Source organism: Excalfactoria chinensis, chromosome Z (genome assembly GCF_039878825.1).
Source record: "Excalfactoria chinensis isolate bCotChi1 chromosome Z, bCotChi1.hap2, whole genome shotgun sequence".
Classification (NCBI taxonomy): Eukaryota; Metazoa; Chordata; class Aves; order Galliformes; family Phasianidae; genus Excalfactoria; species Excalfactoria chinensis.
In genome coordinates, this window is record NC_092857.1 from 50132787 (window position 1) to 50155481 (window position 22695).

General features: G+C 40.4%; 1 protein-coding gene across 1 annotated transcript; it reads left to right on the top strand.

Annotated features, from left to right (window-relative positions):
• Window positions 1-8514: 8514 nt before the first annotated feature.
• On the top strand, window positions 8515-22001 carry SLC25A46 (solute carrier family 25 member 46). Its single transcript, XM_072359247.1, has 8 exons — window positions 8515-8886; window positions 10663-10705; window positions 13769-13826; window positions 14305-14382; window positions 15042-15142; window positions 17080-17136; window positions 17586-17643; window positions 19775-22001. Exons 1-8 carry the CDS (start codon window positions 8634-8636, stop codon window positions 20351-20353), a joined length of 1227 nt encoding a protein of 408 aa, XP_072215348.1. The 5' UTR covers window positions 8515-8633; the 3' UTR covers window positions 20354-22001.
• The last annotated feature ends 694 nt before the right edge of the window (window positions 22002-22695 follow it).

Consider the following 22695-nt stretch of genomic DNA (forward strand, 5'->3'; position numbering starts at 1 on the left):
AGAAAAACTATCTTCTCTAAATATTAGCTAACAATCACTGCTTTATACCTTCAGTTGTGTGTATCCTCCTTTCTAGGTGTCTCTGAGAATTTTAAAAGCTGCCTGAAAAAGTGACCAAAGCAGTAGGGCTACAGAACTGGAAGGCAGCTACATTAGGGATTGTAGGTGGAGGGCTGGGAAGAGGCAGCCATGAGCATGGACAAGCAAAATGTAACTATGCATGTCTCCACCAACAACAGCTTGCTTTGAGAACTGCCAGCATCCTGCCTTGGGAGCAGCACAGCATTTTGGAGACATCATAGGAACAACTGATGACAAAAATATCACAGGGAAGCAGAGATCCCAGGTATCAGTAGCTGGGCAAGACCAGTACCTGATTTTTGTGCTATGGAAAAGACACACATGATAGTAGTTTAATATCAAGTAGTTTAATGTATATGTTCCAGTCCTGTACATGCTAAGAACATGCAAGCACATGCTACCTATAGATGACTAATGTGGCAAGTTGTGCTTATGTGAAGCCTGAACACAGAAGATAATGAAGTCATTTATTTTAACACTGTAGGAAATCTTTCACTGCCGTATGTTGAGACTTCAAAAAGATTTAACCTCTGCCAGTTTGCCAGTTCCTAACATGGGAATAATCAGTTTTCACAGTCTCAGCATGATGTTATAAGGATAGCTAGTTAACAGCTACAAGGCAGAAAGCATGGCATCACAGCTTAGTAGATTAATAGACCAAGCACACAAATAAATTACTTGACTAAGTAGCATGGAAAAGCAGGATCTCTGAGGTATTTCACTCATCTTGGCAACTATACTGGGATGTTTTTCCTGCATGCATTACTAGCCTTCACTGATTGTGAGTTGACTGGAGAGGAGATACCTCTATCCTCAGCACTGCTACAGGATCATGCTACCAAATTAAATAAATAAATAAATCTTCTGTGAATATCTATGTCAGGGATATCAGAAGCATGACAACTTTCATACCCAGGCCTCTCTGTGCACATGTATATTTTTCCTGCTTCCAGGACCTCCATTAGATAAGGAAGCACTCCTCAGGTGAGGACATAAAATAGCGATACATTAGGAACTGCAGCAGAGTGAGGCAGTCTCAGAAAACCTACATCCTAATGAGCTGATGGGCTCTGCAGCACCCACAGCAGCCCTTTATGACAGTGTTTAGCACAGCTTACCCATGTTCCACAGGACATCCTAGAAGTGGTGACAGAAAACATAATCTGCTGGAGAGCTTAGGTGCCAGGGAATATGTTAGCAGTCCTTTTGAATTTCACCTGCTCAGCTGATGATATTGGCCTCAAGTACCCATCAGGCACAAGGATTAGCTTCATTTTGCATGGAGTGCAAATCACAGGAGATTACCAATGACATCAGACTCCTGCCTTTGACCCTGAAACTAGACTAATTCATTATCCTGTCATGGGCAAGTTTAACTCACAGATCTCTGCCCTTTGTTCTGTCATCTCCTCAGGAGAGGCTGAGGGAGCTGGGGCTTTTTAGTCTGCGGAAAAGGAGACTGAGGGGAGACCTTATCATCCTCTTCCAGTGTCTGAAAGGTGCTTACAGTGAGGGTGGGGCTGGTCTCTTCACACTGGTGACAGGTGACAGGATGAGGGGAAATGACCTCAAGTTGCACCAAGGTAAGTTTAGGTTGGACATTAGGAAACACTCCACTACAGAAATGGTATTTAAACACTGGAATAGGCTCCCCGGGGAGGTGCTTTAGTTACAGGATGTGCTAAAGAGCTGTTTGGATGTGGTGATCCGAGACATGATTTAGCAGAGGGTTGTTAGGGTACTATGGTTAGGTTGTGGTTGGACTTGATGATCTTTGAGGTCCCTTCCAATCTGAGTAATTCTATGATTCTATGATCTCCCACAGCCTCCTTCCCGAATGAGCACTGTTTTCTTGTGGTAGTTACTGTTACAGTTACTACTTGGTATTCCTGGAGATCTGCAGGCACACTTCAGGGAGGACAGATATAGGGGAAGATGCATGCACTCACAGACAGGAAGTCTAACACTGTTTCCATGTACAAACTTCCTACCTCTTGCTTGGAGCCTGTTACAATTTCACATATTTCAGAAAGCCTCCGGCACTGTATCATGGAGGACACTTGAGGGTTTGTTTTCCTCTGTATTTCTTCTCGGCTATAGCAAGGAAGACACATTAATCTAACTCCTACTACACAAGGAGTTGGGTAAAGCTGAAGATAGGAGCACAGAATTGGTAGATAATGTGATCAGAGCAAAATTCAGCAGTTGTGCAACCGCTGTAATGAATGCAGAGGGAGTGCATATGACCCAGAACTGCCATTAGACAAGGGAAGTTGTCCACTGTGTTCTGTGCTTGTGTTTGAAGGACAAAACAGCAGAACATAGGAAATCAGGAGGTTCCTGAAGTGTGTTGATGATAATTTCCTTCTCCAAGTGATACAAGAGCCAATGAATACAGGTGCTATGCTGGTCCTCCTTCTCACCAAAAAGGAATGTGAAGGTCAAGAGCAGAAATAACCATGGAATAGTGAAGTTCAAAATCCTTAGGATAGTGAGGAGGGTGCACAGCAGGCTCACAGCCCTACCCTTCAGAAGGGCAGATATTGGCCTTTTTGAGGACCTGCTTTGTAGTGTGCCATGGGATAAAGCACTGGAGGAAAAAAGGGCCCCAGTAAGCTGCTTAATATTCAAGAATCACCTTTAGAACAATGTATCGCAACAAAGAGGAAAAATACCAGGAGGCCTGCAAGGATGAACAAGTTTCTCCCTGACAAACACAAACAAAAACAGGAAGCCTACCGAGGATGAAAGCAAGGACAAGTAACCAGAGAGAACACAGAGACACTGACTGAGCAGACAGGGTTCAAGTTAGAAAAGCTAAAGCCCTGGTAGAATTAAATCTGGCCAATGATGTCAAAGGCAAAAACGAAAACTTCTATAAATACATCAGTGACAAAAGGAAGAAAATGTGAGCCCTCTCCAGAAGTAAACGGGAGACCTGCTTACTCTGGATACGGAGAAGTCTTATGTGCCTGATGAATTTTTTGCCTCAGTCTTTGTCTGCAACTATATTAGCCACACTGCCCAAGTTGCAGAGGGCAAAGTCAGAGACTGGGAGAAAAAAGAACTGCCCAATGAAGGAGATGATCAGGTTCTATGGAATCATAACATGCACAGGTCCATGGGACCTGATGAGGTATTCAGAGGTCCTGAAGGAACAGGTGGATCAAGTTGCTAAGCTACTATCCATCATCTTTGAAAAGTCATAATGATCCAGATGAGTTCCTAGTGACTGAAAAAAAGGAAAACATAAACTCCATTGTTAAAAAGAGAAAAAAAAAAAAGACCAAGGGAACTGCAGCCCAGTCTCACTTCCGCGCTCAAAAAAGTCATGAATAAGATCCACCCAGAAATTATGCAAATGGAGAACAAAGAGATGACTGGTGACAGCCAACATGGCTTCCCCAAGAGCAAATTGTACCTGACTAATTCAGTGGCCTTCTATAACATCGTTATAGCATTAGTGGATAAGGGAAGTGCAGCTGAAGTCATCTACGTGTATGTGTGCTAAACACAAAACATATCACACATTCATAGAATTATGGAATTGGTTAGGTTGAAGATCCCATGGATTTCAGCCCTGCCATGGACAGGGTTGCCACCCACTAGATCAAGCTGCCCAAGGCCCAGGGATAGAGCATGGACAATCACCTCCCACTCCCACCTGGCCATCCCTCTTATGATGCAGATCAGGATACAGTTGGCCTTCCAGGCTGCAGGAACATACTGCTGGCTCGTGTATGACTTTTCGTCCACCAGAATCCCCGAGTCCTTTTCCCCAGGGCTTCTCTCAATGAATTCTTCTCCCAGTCTGTGCTCATCTGGGATTGCCCCTACTCAACTTGCAGCTGGCCTTGTTGAACCTCATTAGGTTCTTGTACACCCACTTCTCAAGCCTGTCCAGATCCCTCTTGATGGCATCCCTTTCTTCTATTGTATCAGTTTAGTGTCATCAGAAAAACTTGCTGAGGGTGCAGTTGATCCCATCATGCACGTCACTGATAAAAATGTTAAAGAGCACCAGTCTCAAGACTGATTGCTGGGGGCATCTCCCATGATTAGCATCCCTCTGAACACAGATTCATTGACCAGATGGAAACTATCTTGGCAACTACAGAAGCCATCTTCATCATGACCCTGCAGTCTGCTATCTGGGCCCACAGAAAGTACACATTAACTTTCGTGAGGCAGTCTGACTTGCTCTGCTCTTACACTGGGAGAGGTTTTGCCCCTCTGATCCCCACCTGGAGGTTCACAGGTATGAGGTGTGAGAAGCCTGAGTGACAGTGAAGAAAGAGGCAAAACAAAAAACAAAAAACACTGAGTATCTCAGCCTTCTTCATGTCTGTTGATGCCAATTCTCATTTATTGGAGGGGGCACAATCTCCTTTGCCTGTCTTTTCTGACAAATGTACCTACAGAACCCCTTCATGTTATTTTTCACTTTTCTTGCCAAATTCAGCTCCATCTGCACCTTGCTTCTCTGATTCTATCCCTGCACATCTGGGTTTCATTTTTGTCTCTAAATTGAAGAGATGTGAAATTGACAGAAGCATCACTTATTGTATAAGCAATAAGCTGGATGGTCATATTCTGAGCTGTGGTCAGTAGTTCAGTGTTGAGGTGTCCTTGCATCTCAGAAGGTCAGCTGCATCTTAGGCTGCATCAAAAGAAGCGTGACTAGCAGGCTGAGGGAGGTGATTACAGTGGTCTTTCAGTATTTAAAGGGGGTGTGGAAGAAAGATGGGGAGAAACCTTTTATCAAAGCATGCAGCGACTGGTAGTGGTTTTAAACTAAAAGAGGAAACATTTAGGTGTAAGGAGGAAATTATTTACTCAGAAGTTGGTGAAACACTGGTATAGAATGCCCAGAGGAGCTGTGGATGCCCCATCCCTGGAAGTGTTCTACGGCTATAGCAGACAAAGAACACTTTATCTGTGGTATGTCTGTAATTGTCTCAAACACTTGCAAGATAAGACCACCATGGCAACAGATAAATGGCTGAAGATGTGGTCAGAAGAGGGATGTCTGTGGAGACAGGACAGACATGTTCTGTTCAAAATTCCATTGTTCCAGCAGTTGTTGGTAGCACACTTGTTATCAGTGAACTTATCAACATTGGACTTGCTAATGATGAACATCACAAATCTAGCAAGCAAAAAGGATGTCCGAGGAAAGTTTGGGGGAAGACTTCAAGACTTTGAAACTTCAGAACTTCTGAACCTCTCACAGATCAAGAACTCCACACACACTTGGCTGGAACAACACTGGAACTCAGATGATCTCTTTTTCTGTCTCTCTCTCTCACCCACTCCCTTCTCTCCACCTGTCTCTCTCACTCTCCCTCCTCCCCCCTCCCCCACCCCCCCCCACCTTCCCCAACCTCCCCTATTTTCTTTCTTTTCCTTCTTAAAGTTGTTAAGTAATGTAAGGCTTATTTTGATTTCTTATAAAGTCACAAAGTTTAGCAACAAGGCTTAGACAGGTATATTTTAAGAGCGCTGATATTTATAAGATAATTTTAGTACAGAGAGTCTCATTAAAATTGACGATTGTGTTTGGACCTTGAGTGTTGTTTCACCTTAATTTAACTGAGGAGATTTGCAGATCTGGTCACCTCTCTCTCCCTTTGCAGGCAGGATATAACAAAGGCCATGCTGGATGGAGTTTTAAACAATCTGATCTAATCAAAGATGTCTGTGCCCATAGCAAAGGGATTAGGACTAGATAATCATTAAGTTTTCTTCCATTCCAAACCATTCTATGATTCTTTGATTCATCAACTTTTGTGCAGGAAGGTAGGTAGGAATGAAGGCAAAAAGGCAGGAAGGTGATCTCTGAATACCACCAAAAAAACCACACTTACTCTGGAACAAATAAGCAGCAGAGACTAGGTATTAGATACGTGTAGATAGAAAAGTTAATTATGTTTTCTTATGCATACTGAACAAGACATACACAGAAGGCCTACATGTGAAATAGCAGTGGATTCTCATTAAACAATTAGCCTTTCTGCATGTAGCCTCCAGAAGTACAGATGCCCTGTATGCATGGCCTGTGACTGCACTGGCTGGTAATAAGCTCCTTAAGCGTACAAAGAGTTGATGATAAGCTCCTACCTGGGATGCACCTGTATATTTAGCATACAGGATTCTGAATGACACAGATTCCCCCTCCTTGAAGCAAAAGCTGGAAGGAGACTTAAGTTGAAGTGTGGAGGTCATATTTCCTACAAAGGTATCATCCTAATCACAGGATGCCATTTTCTTTCAACGTTTATGACATTACAGATAGAAATATTAGCAAAAGGAAAGTAAGGCGATGCCTTGGAAGTTTCCTCAAATATTCTTGTAGAGTCTGAAAAAGAAGAATCACTCTTCCAGAAAATTGTTTTTATGAGGAAGGAAAGATACAGTAGCTGGCAGGTGCACATAAAAATCTATTTAAAAGGATAGTGTTTATCCATGACATTTTCATTCCCAATTCAACACAATTTCAACACAATTAATCTTGCCTTACAAAAAAACAGGTCTGACTTCATACATGATGTTTGCTACTTTTTTGGTGTTTAAAAGAATATAAAATACTGCATTTTTCTTTGGTATAAGACTCTTTCTTCCATATTCTCTATGTGAATAAGTTTTGCCACAAGTCCCATTCAACAACCTTTTTCTGCACTTCTTTCCTGTAGGTTACAGAGAGAGCAGCAACCAAGTCCAGAAATGGCACACCTGTCCCTATAGCAGGTCACATGGGAATTTATTTCAAGGGATCATTAGCATACAGGAGCTCTATGTCTTACTGTAATGCTTGAAGAACTTAGCTTGCTTCCAATTTGTTGTAATTGCAAAACCAAATCTTAAAATTGTACTCTTTGTATTTTCTTTCAGAAAAAAGAAATTGGCCCAAACTTTTGCTAAATCGTTTGAAAACAAGCCTTACGTTGTGAAAGAACGATCAGAGAAACACTACAGGCTGGAGTTGTGCAGAAGATGCAGATTCTACCTCTGCATTCCCACTCCTGCAATTTCCAGGGAACTAAACGCATGTAACAAACAAAAATGTGTAAAGCCATTTTAGGTCTTTATTTCCACAGGGAAGATATCTTTCCTACTGTAGACTGATAACACACTACCCTACTGTGCAAAGTGCAGTGTTTTTTCTGATATCCACTATTCCTGTAATTCCCAGAACCACCTCCTGCTAGATCATCACTTATCCTTAAAGACCTGCTCATACCAATATGTACTGACCAGAATTAGGCTGTTTTAAACACACACAAAAAAAAAAATCCGCTTTGTTTTAAGACAGAAATTACCTCTAACCCTAAAACGAACTGCAGTGTTTTTGCTCTTGCCTCTTGGGAAAGCTGGGTCTTCTGCCTATTCACAGGATCAAAACATCATGTTTGCAACAGACCTGCACTTAGTGGGAAAGTGTCATGGCCCAAAGGCAGGCAGCAAATCCATGCAGGCCTTCTCTTGCTGCAGGACAGAGGGACTGCAGCTCTCCAGGCCGTGTTTCTCCCTACCCAAACAAGGACACTGACCCTTCACCCAGTCACCAGGAACACCTGAGGCTCCCTGGTAAAAGAGAGCTAATATTTAATGGCAGGAGGTAAAGAAACCAGGCAAAGCTGAGAAGATTTAGCACCGCATGACAGCAAAACACAGTGAGCATTCCTGCTGCAAGTCCTGTACTTAGATGTGAAAGGATTAATGCAGCTTAATCTGGTGTGCAAAGACCTAACAGTGCAGGTCATCCCAAGGCCCAGCTGTTGGTGCTCTTACAGAATTTCAAACTGCAGAGGTTGAAAGGGGCCTGTGGAGATCATGTAATTCCAAACCCCTGCTACAGCATGTTCCCTTCTGCAGGTTATATAGGAAAGTGTCCATACAGGTTTTGGCCATCTCTAGAGGAGACTCCACAGCCTCCCAAGGCAGCCTCTTCCAGTACCGTGTTACCCTCAAAGGAAAGTTTTCCCTCATGGGACTTCTTGCATTCCAGTTTGTTTGCATTGTCCCTTATTCTGTCACAGAACTGCCGAACGTCGCCGGGTCCCACCCACTTGACTCCTGCCCTTCAGATATTTGCAAGCACCGGCGAGGTCCCCTCTCAGTCTTCACCAGGCTGAACGACGCCAGGTCTCTCAACTCCAGACCCCGCGGCTCTCAGTGGACGCAGGAGGTCAGAGAAGGGGCCGGCTCACGCAGCCGGCTGGCAGCAGGCCCAGCTGCGTAACGCGCGGATCGTACAACACCAGACGAGCCCCGACTCCCGCAGCGCCGCCGCCTTCGCGAGCGAGCTACCCCAACTCTTCCTTGTCCTCAACGTTGCTCCTCCAGTGCGACAGGGGGCGCCGGCGCTCCTCTGCTCTCCGAGGAAAGCCCAGCCCCGCAGGAAGAGGGATGCCGCTGGGACACCCTGCTCCCGGCCCCGCCTCTTCCCTCATCACATGGCGCTCCCTCGGCTTCAGCGGGGTGGGGTTGGCTGTTGGTGATCGGAAGTGGCGGTTGGCAGCGGGCTGAGCTGCTGCTCCTGACGGCCCGCCATGCACCCGCGGCGCCCCGAGGGCTTCGATGGCCTGGGCTACCGCGGGGGCGGCCGGGAGGAGCCGGGCCCCGGTGTCCGGCCCTTCGGCGGAGCCGCGGAGATGGGTCACTGGGTGACCACCCCGCCCGACATCCCCGGCAGCCGCAACCTGCACTGGGGGGAGAAGACTCCGCCGTACGGGGCCGGGACGCCGCTTGGGGCTGCGGGTCTCAACGAGGAGCCTAGCCTCGGGGCGGGCGGGCCCGGCGCCGGTAAGGGAGGGCCCAGCTGAGCGGTGCGGCCCGCTCCCCGTTCTCGCGGCCCTGGTCGCCTCTCCTTGGCGGGCAAGGGCGGGCAGGCGGTGGGCCTGGGCGCGCGCCGCGCGGGTGCGCTGCGCTGACCTCCGTCTGCCCGCGATGGGCCCAGGGCTGGCCGCACCAGGCCCGCGGCACAGCGGCTCCGTGCATGTAGGACCGAGAGTGCCCGAGCGCAACCTGCGACTCATGGCTAAGCGGCGTGTGGTCGGTCGGCTCCTCTATGCCCGTATAAATGATGCCCTGCTGACGTGCTCCGCTTTCTGTAAGGGTAGGAGGTGGCAGTGGGTCGGATGGAGTGTTTTGTTGCTTAGTGTTGATGTTGCAGATTGTCTTCCGGTCGCTTTACTGTTTTGCTGAAGTGTACGAGGGTTGTTGCACCAACTGCGGGGGTGAAAACGTCTGTCATGCGTAGTAGTGAAGGAGCGGTAGAGCTGGCGGCTGATTCGAGGCCTTTCCATATGAGAGAGTAGAGGCCTTTAGAATCACAGTGGCTTTTTATGCCAGGTTGAGGTGAACTGTAAGAAACTTTCTAAATCTAGGCTGCTGAGCACAGGCTGCTTTAATTAAAAGATGATCTGGAGCAGTTTATATGCACTTAAGCATTCTGTGAACAGCTGGATTAGTCGAAACTTAGTTTGTTAATGGGTGAGTCTTTTTTTTCAACCTCTGGATTTTAGGGTTGTCTGTGTACAACCCCATTGATGAAAGTACTGTGTAACACACTGCTTCTTCATAGATGTGCTGAACGTACCTTTTCCTGTCCTATCTACTCCCGGTCATTATGTTGGTTCTGCATGTTAAAGAACTGATAAGGAGTTGCTTTATCATTGAGTCCAGCCTCTGTGAGTGGAGAGTGGTTATTGCGCCTTGTAGGAGAGCTGCTGTGTCTCTGAGGCTCCACTGGGACTGTCTGTGGTTAAAGTCTGAATTCACCTAGCAGTTTGAACAATGCAATTTCAGTTGCATTTACAGTTCTTAAAGCTCTTCTTAAAACTAGTACTTCAGAGTGTAAATATATGGTAACAAACAACAGGTAATTGAACCCATTATTCCAGTTGCAGACTTGGTGTTTTTCAGTAACTACTTTTTTAGCAAAGGAGTGGGGTTACAAAACTGATTTGAAAACCCCTGATGTTGTTTTATTACCTTTTCCAAAGTTTCTCTTTTTACTGTTCTTGGTTTTCAAGTTGATTCTGCCATAAATAGCTAAATTTAAATTTCTGAATTGCTGTAAACTTGCCATGAATGAAGTTAACCTTTTTAGATAAAAGCTTCAGTTCTATGAATCACAGAATCATAGAATTACTCAGGGTAGAAAAGACCTTAAAGATCATCAAGTCCAACCACAGCCTAACCATAGCACCCTAACTCTAACAACCCCCTGCCAAGTCACATCTCTGAGCACCACAAATGAATTTCTTGTTCATTTTATCTCCTTTTTTCTCCTGTGGTTGTTTTAAGCCTTGTTTCTGAAAGTGTGTGCAAATTCAAGTGCCGTCCAAAGTACAGATATTCTTGGATGAATCATTTTTTAATATTTTCTCTTGCTGAAATGACAAAAAATGTGGTTTAGTAGCTGCGGCTTTTTGAGTCAAGTACAGCATAAAATAATTTGGAACTGCTTGTTGCTTTTTGGTTGCGTTTTGTTGTTTTGTATTTCGTTTTTTTTTCAAATGGTCTGCTTGGCATTTCTCCCCTCTGTGCTATATAATCTATTTTTATTTCTTTCAGAGCAGTTAAACAGATTTGCAGGCTTTGGAATTGGCCTTGCAAGGTAAGACTTCTATATTACTTTCAAGCAGTTATGATTTAGTAAAGCTATATTTGTGTTATGATCCTCACATACATTATCTGTGTTATTTTTATGCCTATAGACTTATACAGTTGAAGTGCTTGTGCAAACCTGCTATTTAAAATCCATTCAGGTTTCTGTTATTTAGTTTTTCTCATAATTACTCCGGAAGCAGTGAATTTAAAACTTCTTCATAGCAATCTGAGAATAGCACAGAAGTGGTTTTTTTCATTCTATTAACATACTGAAGTAATGTGAATGTTTCCTAAGAATGTGCAAGTAACTTTAACATTGGTGTATTTGAATCAGTGATGTTAACCTAACTAGTTGGTCTAATTTTATGATTTTGGTAATACTGACTATGAAGAACATTTGTGAAAGTAGTGGATTTAAAGTGTTTAATACTGTTTTCAGAACCTAAAATTGTCTAGTCTATGTATTGTGATAAACTGGATTTTTTTAGTATCTTGCTCGGTCATGCTCAGTTGATGTGATTTTTCTTGGGCACTGTACTGATCGATCTTATGAAAGGGTGGTAGCTGGCTTTCTTGTGTCGAAAAAAAGTAATGAATAAAAGAAGACTTATTCTTTGTGGAAAGTGAGATTTGCTTTACCTGCAAGTAAAACTTTTAAAATGCTTTTGCTTTCAGAAAATCAGGGTACATGTGTTAGTTACCCATTTAGCTCAGCATAAGAAACTGCATCTTAAGTTTTTTGGGCAGCTGAGGTTCTTTTGAAGTACTTCTGCTAAAAGAGAAAGACCTTCCAGCCTGATCTGTTCCTTCCCCTCCTCTTGTCACCCTTGATGACTATCAGAACTTCTTTTAACTGATTTGAGGCAGTTAAAGTGTAAACAAATCAGGTAAAGTGCTGGGTGACTTTGTGCTGTTTTGGTGAGGCAGGTTGATTTACCAGGGAGCTGACTCTGCAGGAGCCAGTTAGAAGTAGTGCCAACGGTGGACTAGAGAGGGGAGGGATAAAGAAGAGGAAATAGGAGTGACCATTTCTGGCAAGTAAGGAGTTGCTTAAATTAGGTCATCTCATCTCATGAAATTACCTGTCTCCATTCTTTCACTGCTTCCCTTGCAGCGATTCAGTTTGCTCATTGCTCAGCCACGTTATTAACGTTGAGGTGCAAGGAAACTGCCAAACATGTTAAGAGTTGTTTAATTTCTTTTTAATGTGATGAAACTAATGAACTCAGGTGACAGCAGCAAAGAGTGGAGCCATATGGTAGGATCGTATTCATTTCCTTCAGCAGCATGAAGGTGTTAGCATGCTTCTGTATTCCTTTGGAACCATGTATATTTCAAAGTTAATCAAATGTGACAATTTTTTTACATCTTGAGTACAAGGGCTTCTAGAACTGTAAGGTGGTCCGGTGGTTTTGAGAAAGAGCTGATCAACATTGTACCATTGACGAGACCAGTTCTTCCAGCTTCTGCATTTGCACTACATCAGGTGCTTGTCAGGCATCCTGTGATGTGACTCGTGTCAGAAATCCGGTAAAAAAAAAAACACCCACAAAAAAAGGTTAGTTTTGGACAGGTTAGCTGAGTTGACTGTGAGAAAGGCTGAATAGCAGTTGGAGTGTGAGGAAAGCTTTGCCTTACTGATAGAAGCAAAATACAAATTAGCTCAGTAGCTTATGGAACTTCGGGATTGGTGGGTTTTTTGTTTTTTTTGTTTTGTTTTGTTGTTGTTTTTTTTTGTTTTGTTTTTTTGTTTTTTTGTTTTTTTCCAATTAATATTTGCTTATCCAGAGTAATATCCCTCCTGTTAAAAGTCAGCTCCAAATGGCCAAGTCGGTGGTCACTGGTGTTACCTGGAATGCTTAGACAGAGTCCGTAGGTCTTGATTTTCTAATTCTTATACCAGATTTGAACCACGTGCAGATAAGTGTTCTTACCACTTGAATACTTTCAGGTGACAAGTTTTCTATGTGGCTGTGGCCAGAGATTTTATGTTAGAATTGAGAGATTTTTCTTAGTCTGAGCTCTGTTTCTCAGCTGAGGAAGGAGAATGCTGTTTTGGGGAAGTATGCTCTTCTGATGAAAAAATGTGTGACTGAAATTCAAAAGTAGCTGTTGATGACAATTCTCTACCCTTTCTAAATAAGGTCATTTATAAATCCTGTGGTATGCAGAGCAAATGTGAAATTGGAAAGTAACCCCTTCAATATCCTGCCTCTGACTCGTTTTGTTTCCTCATCTTAGGCAGAGGGACCGTTTAAGAATTATGGTGCATTGCTTTGCCTTTTAAAAAGACATGTGTATATACAAGGGCTGCTCCAAAGGTAATGCCTCCGATTTTATTATCTTGCCCTGCAGCACCAGAGGCAGATGTTGGTGGTGTATGGCAGTGGAAAGTGAACCTTCCTACCAGTATTCCATTATGGTTTGTTCTTGTGCAGCAGATGGCAGCAGAGATCTGAGAAAATAGTGGCTGACATAGTAATGCACCTTTGCTTTGTGCACACTTCTAAGATTCTCTACGTGGAAAAAAATTGCAATCATTGATATTTATGGATACTTGCTGAATGTTTATGAAGTCCAGACTGTAGATATGAGCACAGTGAGTAGTATATTTCAGCAGTGCTAGCAACTATGTGAAAGACGAGGCGTGTTCTGGACCACCATACACAGCTTTTACGTATCAGTTAACTCATCTGCTAATGATGGTGACTATATTGAAAAATAGCATTTTGTAACTGGGAATTTGCTCTGTCAAATAATGTTATTGTGCTTTTTGCATCTGTTATGGTTTCCATGGAAATTAATTGGAGGTATTACTTTTGAAGCAACGTATGTACATATATGGACTTTTTCATTGTGAATGTATGTGTTGGGTGTTTTTATACTTATTCATTTGTAGTATTGGCATGCTACAAGGTAGCCCTTCAGAATGCCTTATCCATATGCAAGGTGATGCGTATTTTTTTCAAGTACTGATCTGATTTGATGCTGTTAGGGAATAATAACTAGCCTTCTTTTGTAAGTTTACAGCTGCTTTCAGTATTCTGAATACAGTTCTCTTTTTTGAAAGCCTATTTACAGAAAATGTGTTGGCCCATCCTTGCATTGTTCTGCGTCGTCAGTGTCAGGTATATCTTTTCTATTATCTCTTCTATGCTGTGATGTTATTGTCATATTCTGTAGCGTACAAGGAAACTTTACAATTCTTAAGTATATACTGCAGCATACATTGTTATATTTCTATTTCCAGTGTGCATTTTTTCTGTTCTAAAATTTAACTTGAGCATCCTTTTTTGTTTGGATAATGGAAAATAAACTACAGCAATTGAGATCCTCATCATCTCTGAAACATCTTTCAAATCCAGGTTACGAACAGGATGTTTTATTTCAAGAATTTTCCTTTCTGTGCTTACTCATTGTATGTATAGTGCAAATGTAAACACCTAAAAGTTTTACTTGTTTTTCTGAATTTCAGTGCGAATGTATTCATATATTGGTCACTTTTTATAACTTTTTCAGAGATGATACCTATTTTGGAAGTGCTTTTTCTTCAGAGTTGTAATTTCTGTGTGTTTATAAAACTGCAGTCATTTATGTTTTTAACAGGTTAATTATCATGCTCGGAATTATCATCTCACTCCATTTACTATTGTCAATCTTATGTACAACATCAATAAGACACAGGTCAGTATTTGGGGCCAGATTGCATCAAAGCAATGAATGTTACCATAGCACATCTGTATGCTGGCATCTTCATTTATTTATGCAACTGATGGTAAAACACGTGGTCATTGTAAGGGGGTGTTTATGATCACAGAAATGTTTCAGAAAGTGATGATTATTTTGTCATGAAGTCTATTATTTTGTGGGGGGGTCTTGTGTATTTTAGAAAATAAGAGGCCCTCAAAACAATTTTTTTTCCTGTTAGGGTACTTAAAAATAATGAAGCTTTATTTGGATAGAGAGATGGAGTGTTAAGTAATTGCATCTGAAGATAGTGTTGTATGAATTTCCAGTTCTGTGTAGTCTTGTGGAGCAGAAGGAGGAGAATGGAAATTCTCATACTCAAATCAGAGAGCAGTAAAAACCAGTGTATCTTAACATCCTGAGCATATTTTGTCCGATGAAAATGTCACTACATTTATGACACAGTGGCCTCTACGGTTGTTTGATGCATGTTTCTTTTGAGTTGAAAATCGGTCTTCTCTGGTTTGCTGGTCTTGAAGTTTAATGATAGGATTGTGACCCTATGCAGCTTGGATTTGCTTAGATTTTATGCAAATGAGTAACATAGTAAAAATATTTTATGTTGCTTCAGTATAACTGCATATTTCAAAACACAGGGTCCAAGAGCTCTTTGGAAAGGAATGGGCAGCACTTTCATTGTTCAGGGCATAACGCTGGGAACAGAAGGCATCGTCAGTGAATTCACACCTTTACCAAGGTATTGCGTGGATCTTTATTGCTTCTAACAAAACAATGACTTTTAAGTGTTAGAAATGTAAGGGGTGTTTTTTTTGTTTTTTTTTTTTTGTTTGTTTTGAGAAGTTGATTCAGACACTGAGTAGGTGGCTTCAGCACAGTGAGATTGTCTTGGCAAAGGTCACTGTGTGATTAAATAGTAAGAGACTTTCTGGAAGCCGTGTATGTATGTTTGCCTTTTGGTCAACTATAAAAATAACACTGCAAATTTTCGAGTCACCAACCCCTGGAGTATTCAAGAAACATTTAGACGTTGTGATGAGGGATATGGTTTAGTAAGAGCTATTGATGATAGGCAGGTGGTTGGTCTGGATGATCTTGTAGGACTTTTCCAACCTTGCTGATTCTAAGATTCTCTAATCAAAAGTTAGTAAAAGATACTGAGTAGTCACAGAGCACAAACTAAAGCCATTGAAGTAATAAAGGTCTTTCTTGGATAACGTGTTAAGGAAGTAGAAACATGTTTTGTGTTTAATGCTTTTTAAGTCTGAGTTGACCAAAGGGCTTAAGAATTGTCATAGCACTGAGAAAGCACTGAGTGTTCCCATTTTTAATGTACACAGAGAAACCTAGTGCGTAAAGGACACGGTTTTAAATTTAAGAGTTTTGTGTGGGCTGAATCAAAGTATCACTGTATGACACATACATACATACATACAAATAAAAGTCAGACTTTTGCAGGTTCTGGCAATTACCAAAGCATTAGTAAACAGGGTTCATACTTAAGCAAACAGCTCAGCTTTCTTGTTATTGAAATTCCAAGGCATGTACGCTTTACTCTGAGCATGACTTAGTGCTGCTTCCAAGCTTGTGCCTCCACAGAATATAAGAAGTCACAACTGAATTGAAGAAGAGATCTGGCAAAAATGATTGTCTTGTATATGTATTGGCCCATGCAGTTTTCTACTGGACACTTGAGTGGTAGTGCGCATCACTGAGCCATTGCAGGGAGGTGGAGGTTATTGCTTTTAGCAACAGTTCCACCATAAGTGGAGTTAAATAAGCCTTTAAAGAACAAAGGATGCAGTGAAACGTCTTCAATACTGTATTGCAGCATTCCCCCATTACAGGAAAGGGTCTTGGAAATGCATGCTAACATTTACGTGGCAAGTTGAATGTTGTTCTGTATTAGACAAACTCATTCTGTATTTCACAGAATCATTTAAGTTGGAAAAGACCTCTGAGGTCATCAGGTCTGTCTGGATGAGAACTGAAGCTGAATGTTACAGCTTACTTTTTAAAATTTGAGTATTTCTGACATTTCTAATAGAAATATCTTCATATTGTAGGTATTTACCAAATTATGGCTGTTGAATGTCATATTGAGCTAGTATGAGATTTTAGTCAAGCTGATTGTAGTTAACTTACTATTCATATCATGAAATGTGTAACTAGAAAATTCTAACTTAATGTTGACTTAAAAAAAATAATTCCTTAGTACACAGCACATGAATTTTGTTTCAGTGAGGCATGTTAGAGACCGGTCTTGTCTGACTCTATCAGAATATCACGTAGGTTTTTCAGAATGAAACAGATGGACAAAAATAACTTCAAGAAATAGAAAGAATGTAACTTAATTCAAAATACAATAAAGAATGTATTTTGGTAAAGAAAGCCTGAGATGCTGAAGTTTCCACTACTTCCTGAAAACGACTTTCAGAGGCTTACTAATAATTAAAAGTTTTTTTAAGCGATGTAGTAGGCCTGGTTAAGCTCTTAAAAATTAACTGCAATGTATTAACTACGCATGTGACTGAAAGATTTCCCATAGTGGAAAGATTAATCTCAAGACTAACAGTAGAATGCCAGTATGAAGACAGGAAGTTGATAACCGTGAAATAAATGCTTGAGAATAACTGTTGTGGGATTTACTGTGTTATGTATAACTTTACTTTTTAGAGAGCTTTCACATAAATGGAACCTCAGACAGATAGGTGGACACCTTCTACTCAAAGGGTAAATATGGCATTTATTGTTACTAATTATTTAGGCATCAATAATAAAGCTAGTAAATGTATAGCAGTATAATCTGCAAGTATTGTTACTTGACAGGATGCTTATGGTAGTTCTCAAATTCTGATTTATTTTTTCAACAATGTTGGCTGTGTGTGTCAGTTTCAGGAATCTTCTCTTTCTTCTGGATCCTTGTGTCTTTATAGAGACAGGATAATTTAAAAGATTGGTTTCGTTCATTAGATTTTAATATCTGAGACTTGGTCTATCATGTGAGAGTAGAATTTCACAGAACTTCTGAACTTCTTGACTTGTTAACGTGTGTTTCAGTATTTGAGCTACTATTTTGCCTTATGCTTGACTTGGTAGGTAACTACCTGCTTTTGTGTGCATATATGACTAAAATTGAAATCTTATCATGACTATAATTGTCATTTTGTTAATTTTTACAGGTTAACACATGTGATAGCAATGCCTTTTTATTCTGCAAGCCTGATTGAAACTGTACAGGTAATTTACATGTATATATATATATATATCATTTTGAAGGTACTTTTTTTTTTTTTTTAATAAATTAGATTACTTAGAGAAGTGAACGCTTGGATTTGCATTCAGATTTGTTGCAGTAGTTGTATTGGTTTTGTTTGAGGATGTATGTTTCATTAACTCAGGTAAAACGTATTTATTTTGGTGGTTATTTTGCTTGTGCTGACTTAAGTGGAAATCTAGTAAGGTAAAAAACACTTAGTGTTCCAACAGTCTGTATTATGGAAGAGCAAATTGCATTTATGTGTTCTAGAAGACATATTCTAAACAAGTCTTTTCCATATATAAGGTTTTTAAAAGGCCTGGTAGGCAAGTTACTGGTATGACCCCTGACCCCTTCCTTATAATGATTACAAAGCTTTTCTAGTAATTCAGCTTTGTTTGGTCAAGATACCAAGGAATGCTTTTCTCCTTTAGTCATCAAAACAACTTTCCTGAAAGTTTGAATATGTCACTTAGGATACATGTTCTGTAACATTGCAGAGTAAGGTATAACACTTACATTTCTTTGAGTTGTTTCGTTCAAACAGTCAAAGCTTAACTACATTACAGGATAATTCTTTTGGATATCTCTGTGTAATGAGTTGCTTTTACTATGAAAGTATCTTTTTGCTGCTGGTGACACTCTTTAACTGTAAAGTGAATTCTTGTGAAGGTGATGCAGGTTAGTCATTCATGTCATTCAATCAAAGTAATCATTTTTGTTTAGGCAAGTACTTAATAGTACTTATTAAGATAGATTTAGACCCAACTTTTTAAACCTGTAGTTCAGCTCTTGCAGGGTGTCAATGAAATAGGATGTTTTCTGTGGAGAAGAGGCAAAGAAAGGATGATTTTTGACTTCTTAGTTTCAGAATGTGTGTACATACTAAAAGGCCGCTCTTGAGTCTCCCTGGAGCCTTCTCCACTCTCCAGCTCTCTTAGCTCCAGCTCTCTTAGCTTGTCCTTGTGGGGAGGTGTTCCATCCCTTGGATTATTTTTGTGGCCCTTCTCTGGGCATACTTTAACAGGTCCACATCTCTCCTATTCTGAGGCCTCCACATTTGGGTGCAGTACTCCAGGTGAGGTCTCACCAGTGCAAACTAAAGAGGAAGGACCTCCTGGCCTCTTTCTTTCCTTGCAGCCTAGAATATGATTGGCTTTCTGGGTTGCAAGGACACTTTGCTGGTTCATGTTCAGCTTGGCACAAACAAGTATGTAAAACTTTCTGTGTGAAAGTAATCTTACTGAGGTTTGACAAAATTTTAGGCTTGGTTCAATCATTAAATATTTTACTGAATAGATATATCTGTGCTGTATAAATGTATTATCCAGTTCTTGGAAACATAATCATTGACTTTCTAACTAGTAACTAGAAAGTCAAAAGAGTTAGTGTTAGCCTTTGTCACTTGTTTCTGCTCTATCCATTACTGCAGGGGACAACTTGTAGCAATTTTACGTTATTCATGTGCTGTAAGAGGACCATGACAAATTTCAAGATATGAAGATTAAAGACTGTTGGATTTATTTTTTTTTTCTGGAAATTTTATGTTATCTTTGATAAACCAAACCATTAACAGTTAGAAACGCTTCATTGAAATAGCTGTGTTAAGCTGTAGTTGCTACAGCTTTTGTCTTTTACATTTCAAGCCAGTAGGTGGCGTGCTGTGACAAATTTAAGCGCAGTTTGAAGTGACAGTGGCAACATGAAGGGGAAGAGATCTCCGAGCTTATAATGTATTGCTTATTCTTAAAGCCTGGATCAGCAAAATGTTCTGAAGCATTCAAATTAGTTTCTCTTTTTGGCATACCCATACTAATATTTCCTATGACAGCCTGAAAGTTGTATTTCTTTGGTAATAACACACATTTCTTCATTTGATCAGCATTTCTGTTTCTTTGAGGTGGGTTCACTTTTTTTTTTTTTTTTTAAAAAAAAAAAAAGCAAATTGACTTGAATCTGTTGAGTATGAATGAAGAACTTGAAATTTCAGTATAGCTGCTTAAACGCAATAGCGTGCAAATACGTATTTATCTTAAGATAAAACTCAGCAGAGGTAGGTGTCAGTGTGGTTCTGAAATAGCACAAGTCATAACTAATCCATTGTGCTTGTAGAGTGAAATCATTCGAGATAATCCTGGCATTCTGGACTGCGTGAAAGAAGGAATCGGCAGAGTTGTAGGCATGGGAGTACCCCACAGCAAGCGCCTCCTTCCTCTGATGGTCTTGATTTTTCCAACTGCTCTGCATGGAGTTCTTCACTACGTCATCAGTTCCATCGTCCAGAAGCTTGTTCTGCTTTTTCTGAAAAGAGAGAATTCCCACAGCCTTCCAACAGAGAGCTCCACTTCTGTGCAGAGCATGCTGGATGCGTATTTTCCAGAACTTATTGCTAGCTTTGCTGCTAGCCTTTGTGCTGATGTCATGCTCTACCCACTGGAAACAGTTTTACACCGCCTTCATATTCAAGGGACACGCACAATAATTGACAATACAGACCTTGGCTATGAAGTGCTTCCCATCAATACTCAGTATGAGGGAATGAGAGACTGCATTAATACTATAAAACGTGAAGAAGGAATGCTGGGTTTTTACAAAGGATTTGGATCTGTTGTGGTACAGTATACCTTGCACGTGGCTGTTTTACAGCTCACCAAAATCATTTACTCGACACTGCTTCAAAATGTTTCGTAATCTGTTCAGGTGTGGATTTAGCACAGTGAACGTGATACAGTTGTACCTTATTGTTAAAAATTAAGTCAAAAATGGAGTTGAAAGAATCTGCTCTGTGGATTCTCCCTATGTAGTAAAGCTTGTTTTAAAAATGCAAACTTCAAAATATCATTCAAAAGTACAATTTAAATTGAAAGTGATAAATTAAATGTAATATGCAGTCATGCACAAGGGGATCAGATTTCAGATACGGCTGGAATGAGGATTTACTTTCCCTCTTACCAGTTAGCTGAACTAAGGAATGGATATGAGTTTATAATCTCTGCTATATAAACATCAAACTTGATAATTTGGACTGCTAGGCAGTTTAAACAATTTTTTTTCTTAAGTTGTAAGAACTTTGGAGTGGGAGATGACTTTACTGGTCTTTTTAAAGTGTTTTCAGCTTCACTTTTAATGGACCTGCGAATAAAATAGAACTGTAAAAGTAAGTTAAATAGACACAAGTCACTGAAATTACAGGTCTGTAGACATTTTGCTGCAGTGTAGCAGAAGGTGAATCTTTTGCTGCATACAGGAATAACAAAAACTTCTTTGGGGATAAAATTTCACAGAATGTAGTATGTGGCTGTCTTATAGTTTGTTCACAAAGCTTACAGTATCTAAAGCGTGTGAATAAAGCAAATTAGAAACCAGTGTGTGCATGTGTAAGAGCCATTCTTAGTCAACTTTCCACTGGTAACTTCAGTTCAGTTTCATTCTGCTACTTTGTCTAACAGTAGAATAAGCTTGCAAATACATGAAGTGTCGATGTTCAAAATACACTGGAAGCATAAGAGATTAACTGGCTGTTTTCAGAGTTCATTTTGTTAGATTGAAGGAGTACATACAAAATCACCTACTTAAAGTTTAGCACTGATGTCCTTTGCTTAAGATCTCTGCTGGATTAGATATTTTTGTGAAGCAGATCTAAGTCTGTTCATGTGCAAGTAACTACTGAAATGTAACGTTTTCCCCTCTTCCCCCAGTAAATCAAGGCTGTTGGTCTGGAAATTAGTTTTTATCATTCTAAATAAAGTACTCCTTTAGTTCATCAATAAATATGAAGTCTTGGGGGAGATAACAGGATGTTTTTAGCAAATAAAGCAAGCATGTGGAGAATCACTTCTAAATTACATGAAAGGTTATTAACCTTCTTCACACTTTCTTGTGGCAAGTCTTTGAATACTGTAAATTGATGTTCATTTAATCTTTAAGCATTGTATGGTCTTTGTTGTTAAGGAAAGTAGTCATGGCTAAATAATGAAGTGTTGCTATTCATAAGCTCTGACTTGAAATCATTTGCAAGTCTACATTCTTATTAAAGAAACTGTCATGTGTTTTAAATATGTAAGTGCTGAAGTGGAAAGTGTAGTGAAGTTGGGAACTGGTTTCATTTGGAAATAATGTGAATTGCAAATCCAGTGTATAGAATGGAAGCAATCAAATAAAATGAGAATTCACTAAATATTTTGAAGTAATTTACTGGAGAGGCAACCAAGAGAATACTGGTTTGTATGTTATTTTTTTGTTGTATGTGCTCTCTAGTAGTTCTTTCAAATTGCTCAAATTTCTGAAGTGCAATAATATGTTTAATTAAAACTACATGCAGGAGCGTGGGTAAAACACTATTCTTAGGGTTTTTGTCTCTTATGTATTTTTTGTTTGTTTGTTTTTAAGTTTCTGTGAATATGGAGAGTGAATCATATCAGGATCATCCAGTTTGGAAAGGATCCTGGAGAGGATCCTAGTTCAGGTTCCTGCCATGTAACTAAGGGCATGTTGGAGATCAACACTGCAGATCAGTGTATGAAATCGGACAAGAATGTTTTTCTAGGAACAAAAAGGTGTTTGGTCATTTAAAGGCATGCCCCAAATTTTGTGTATTCTCACAGAGGAAAGGTAGGACTGTTCTGAGAACTCATGGAATACTGTGCTAGAATATTAACTTGTATCAAAGTATCAAACATGCTCTCATTGCCAAGAGTTTACGGTTCTACTTCGCTCTGCCGGGAAAGGGTGTATTGTTAAGAGGGATGAGAAGGTGCTGTCAACTTTCTGCAGCTGTTCTGTAGTGGCAAAGCAGTTTGCTTTGGGTAATTAATTTTTGTTGTTTTACCTTCCAAACAACTAGTCCATTGCTTTGTCTGAAGCTGGATTCTTACCCATGCAAAAATGTGAATGAATTGCAGAGAGGTCATCGTTTTTAAGCTTTTTATCATAGTACTGTAAGTATATTTCTGTTTTCATTTGCATCTTTAATCCAGGTTTAAGAGAACCATATAGTTGTTTATCTGAAATGTGAAATCAGTGCTAAATCAGGC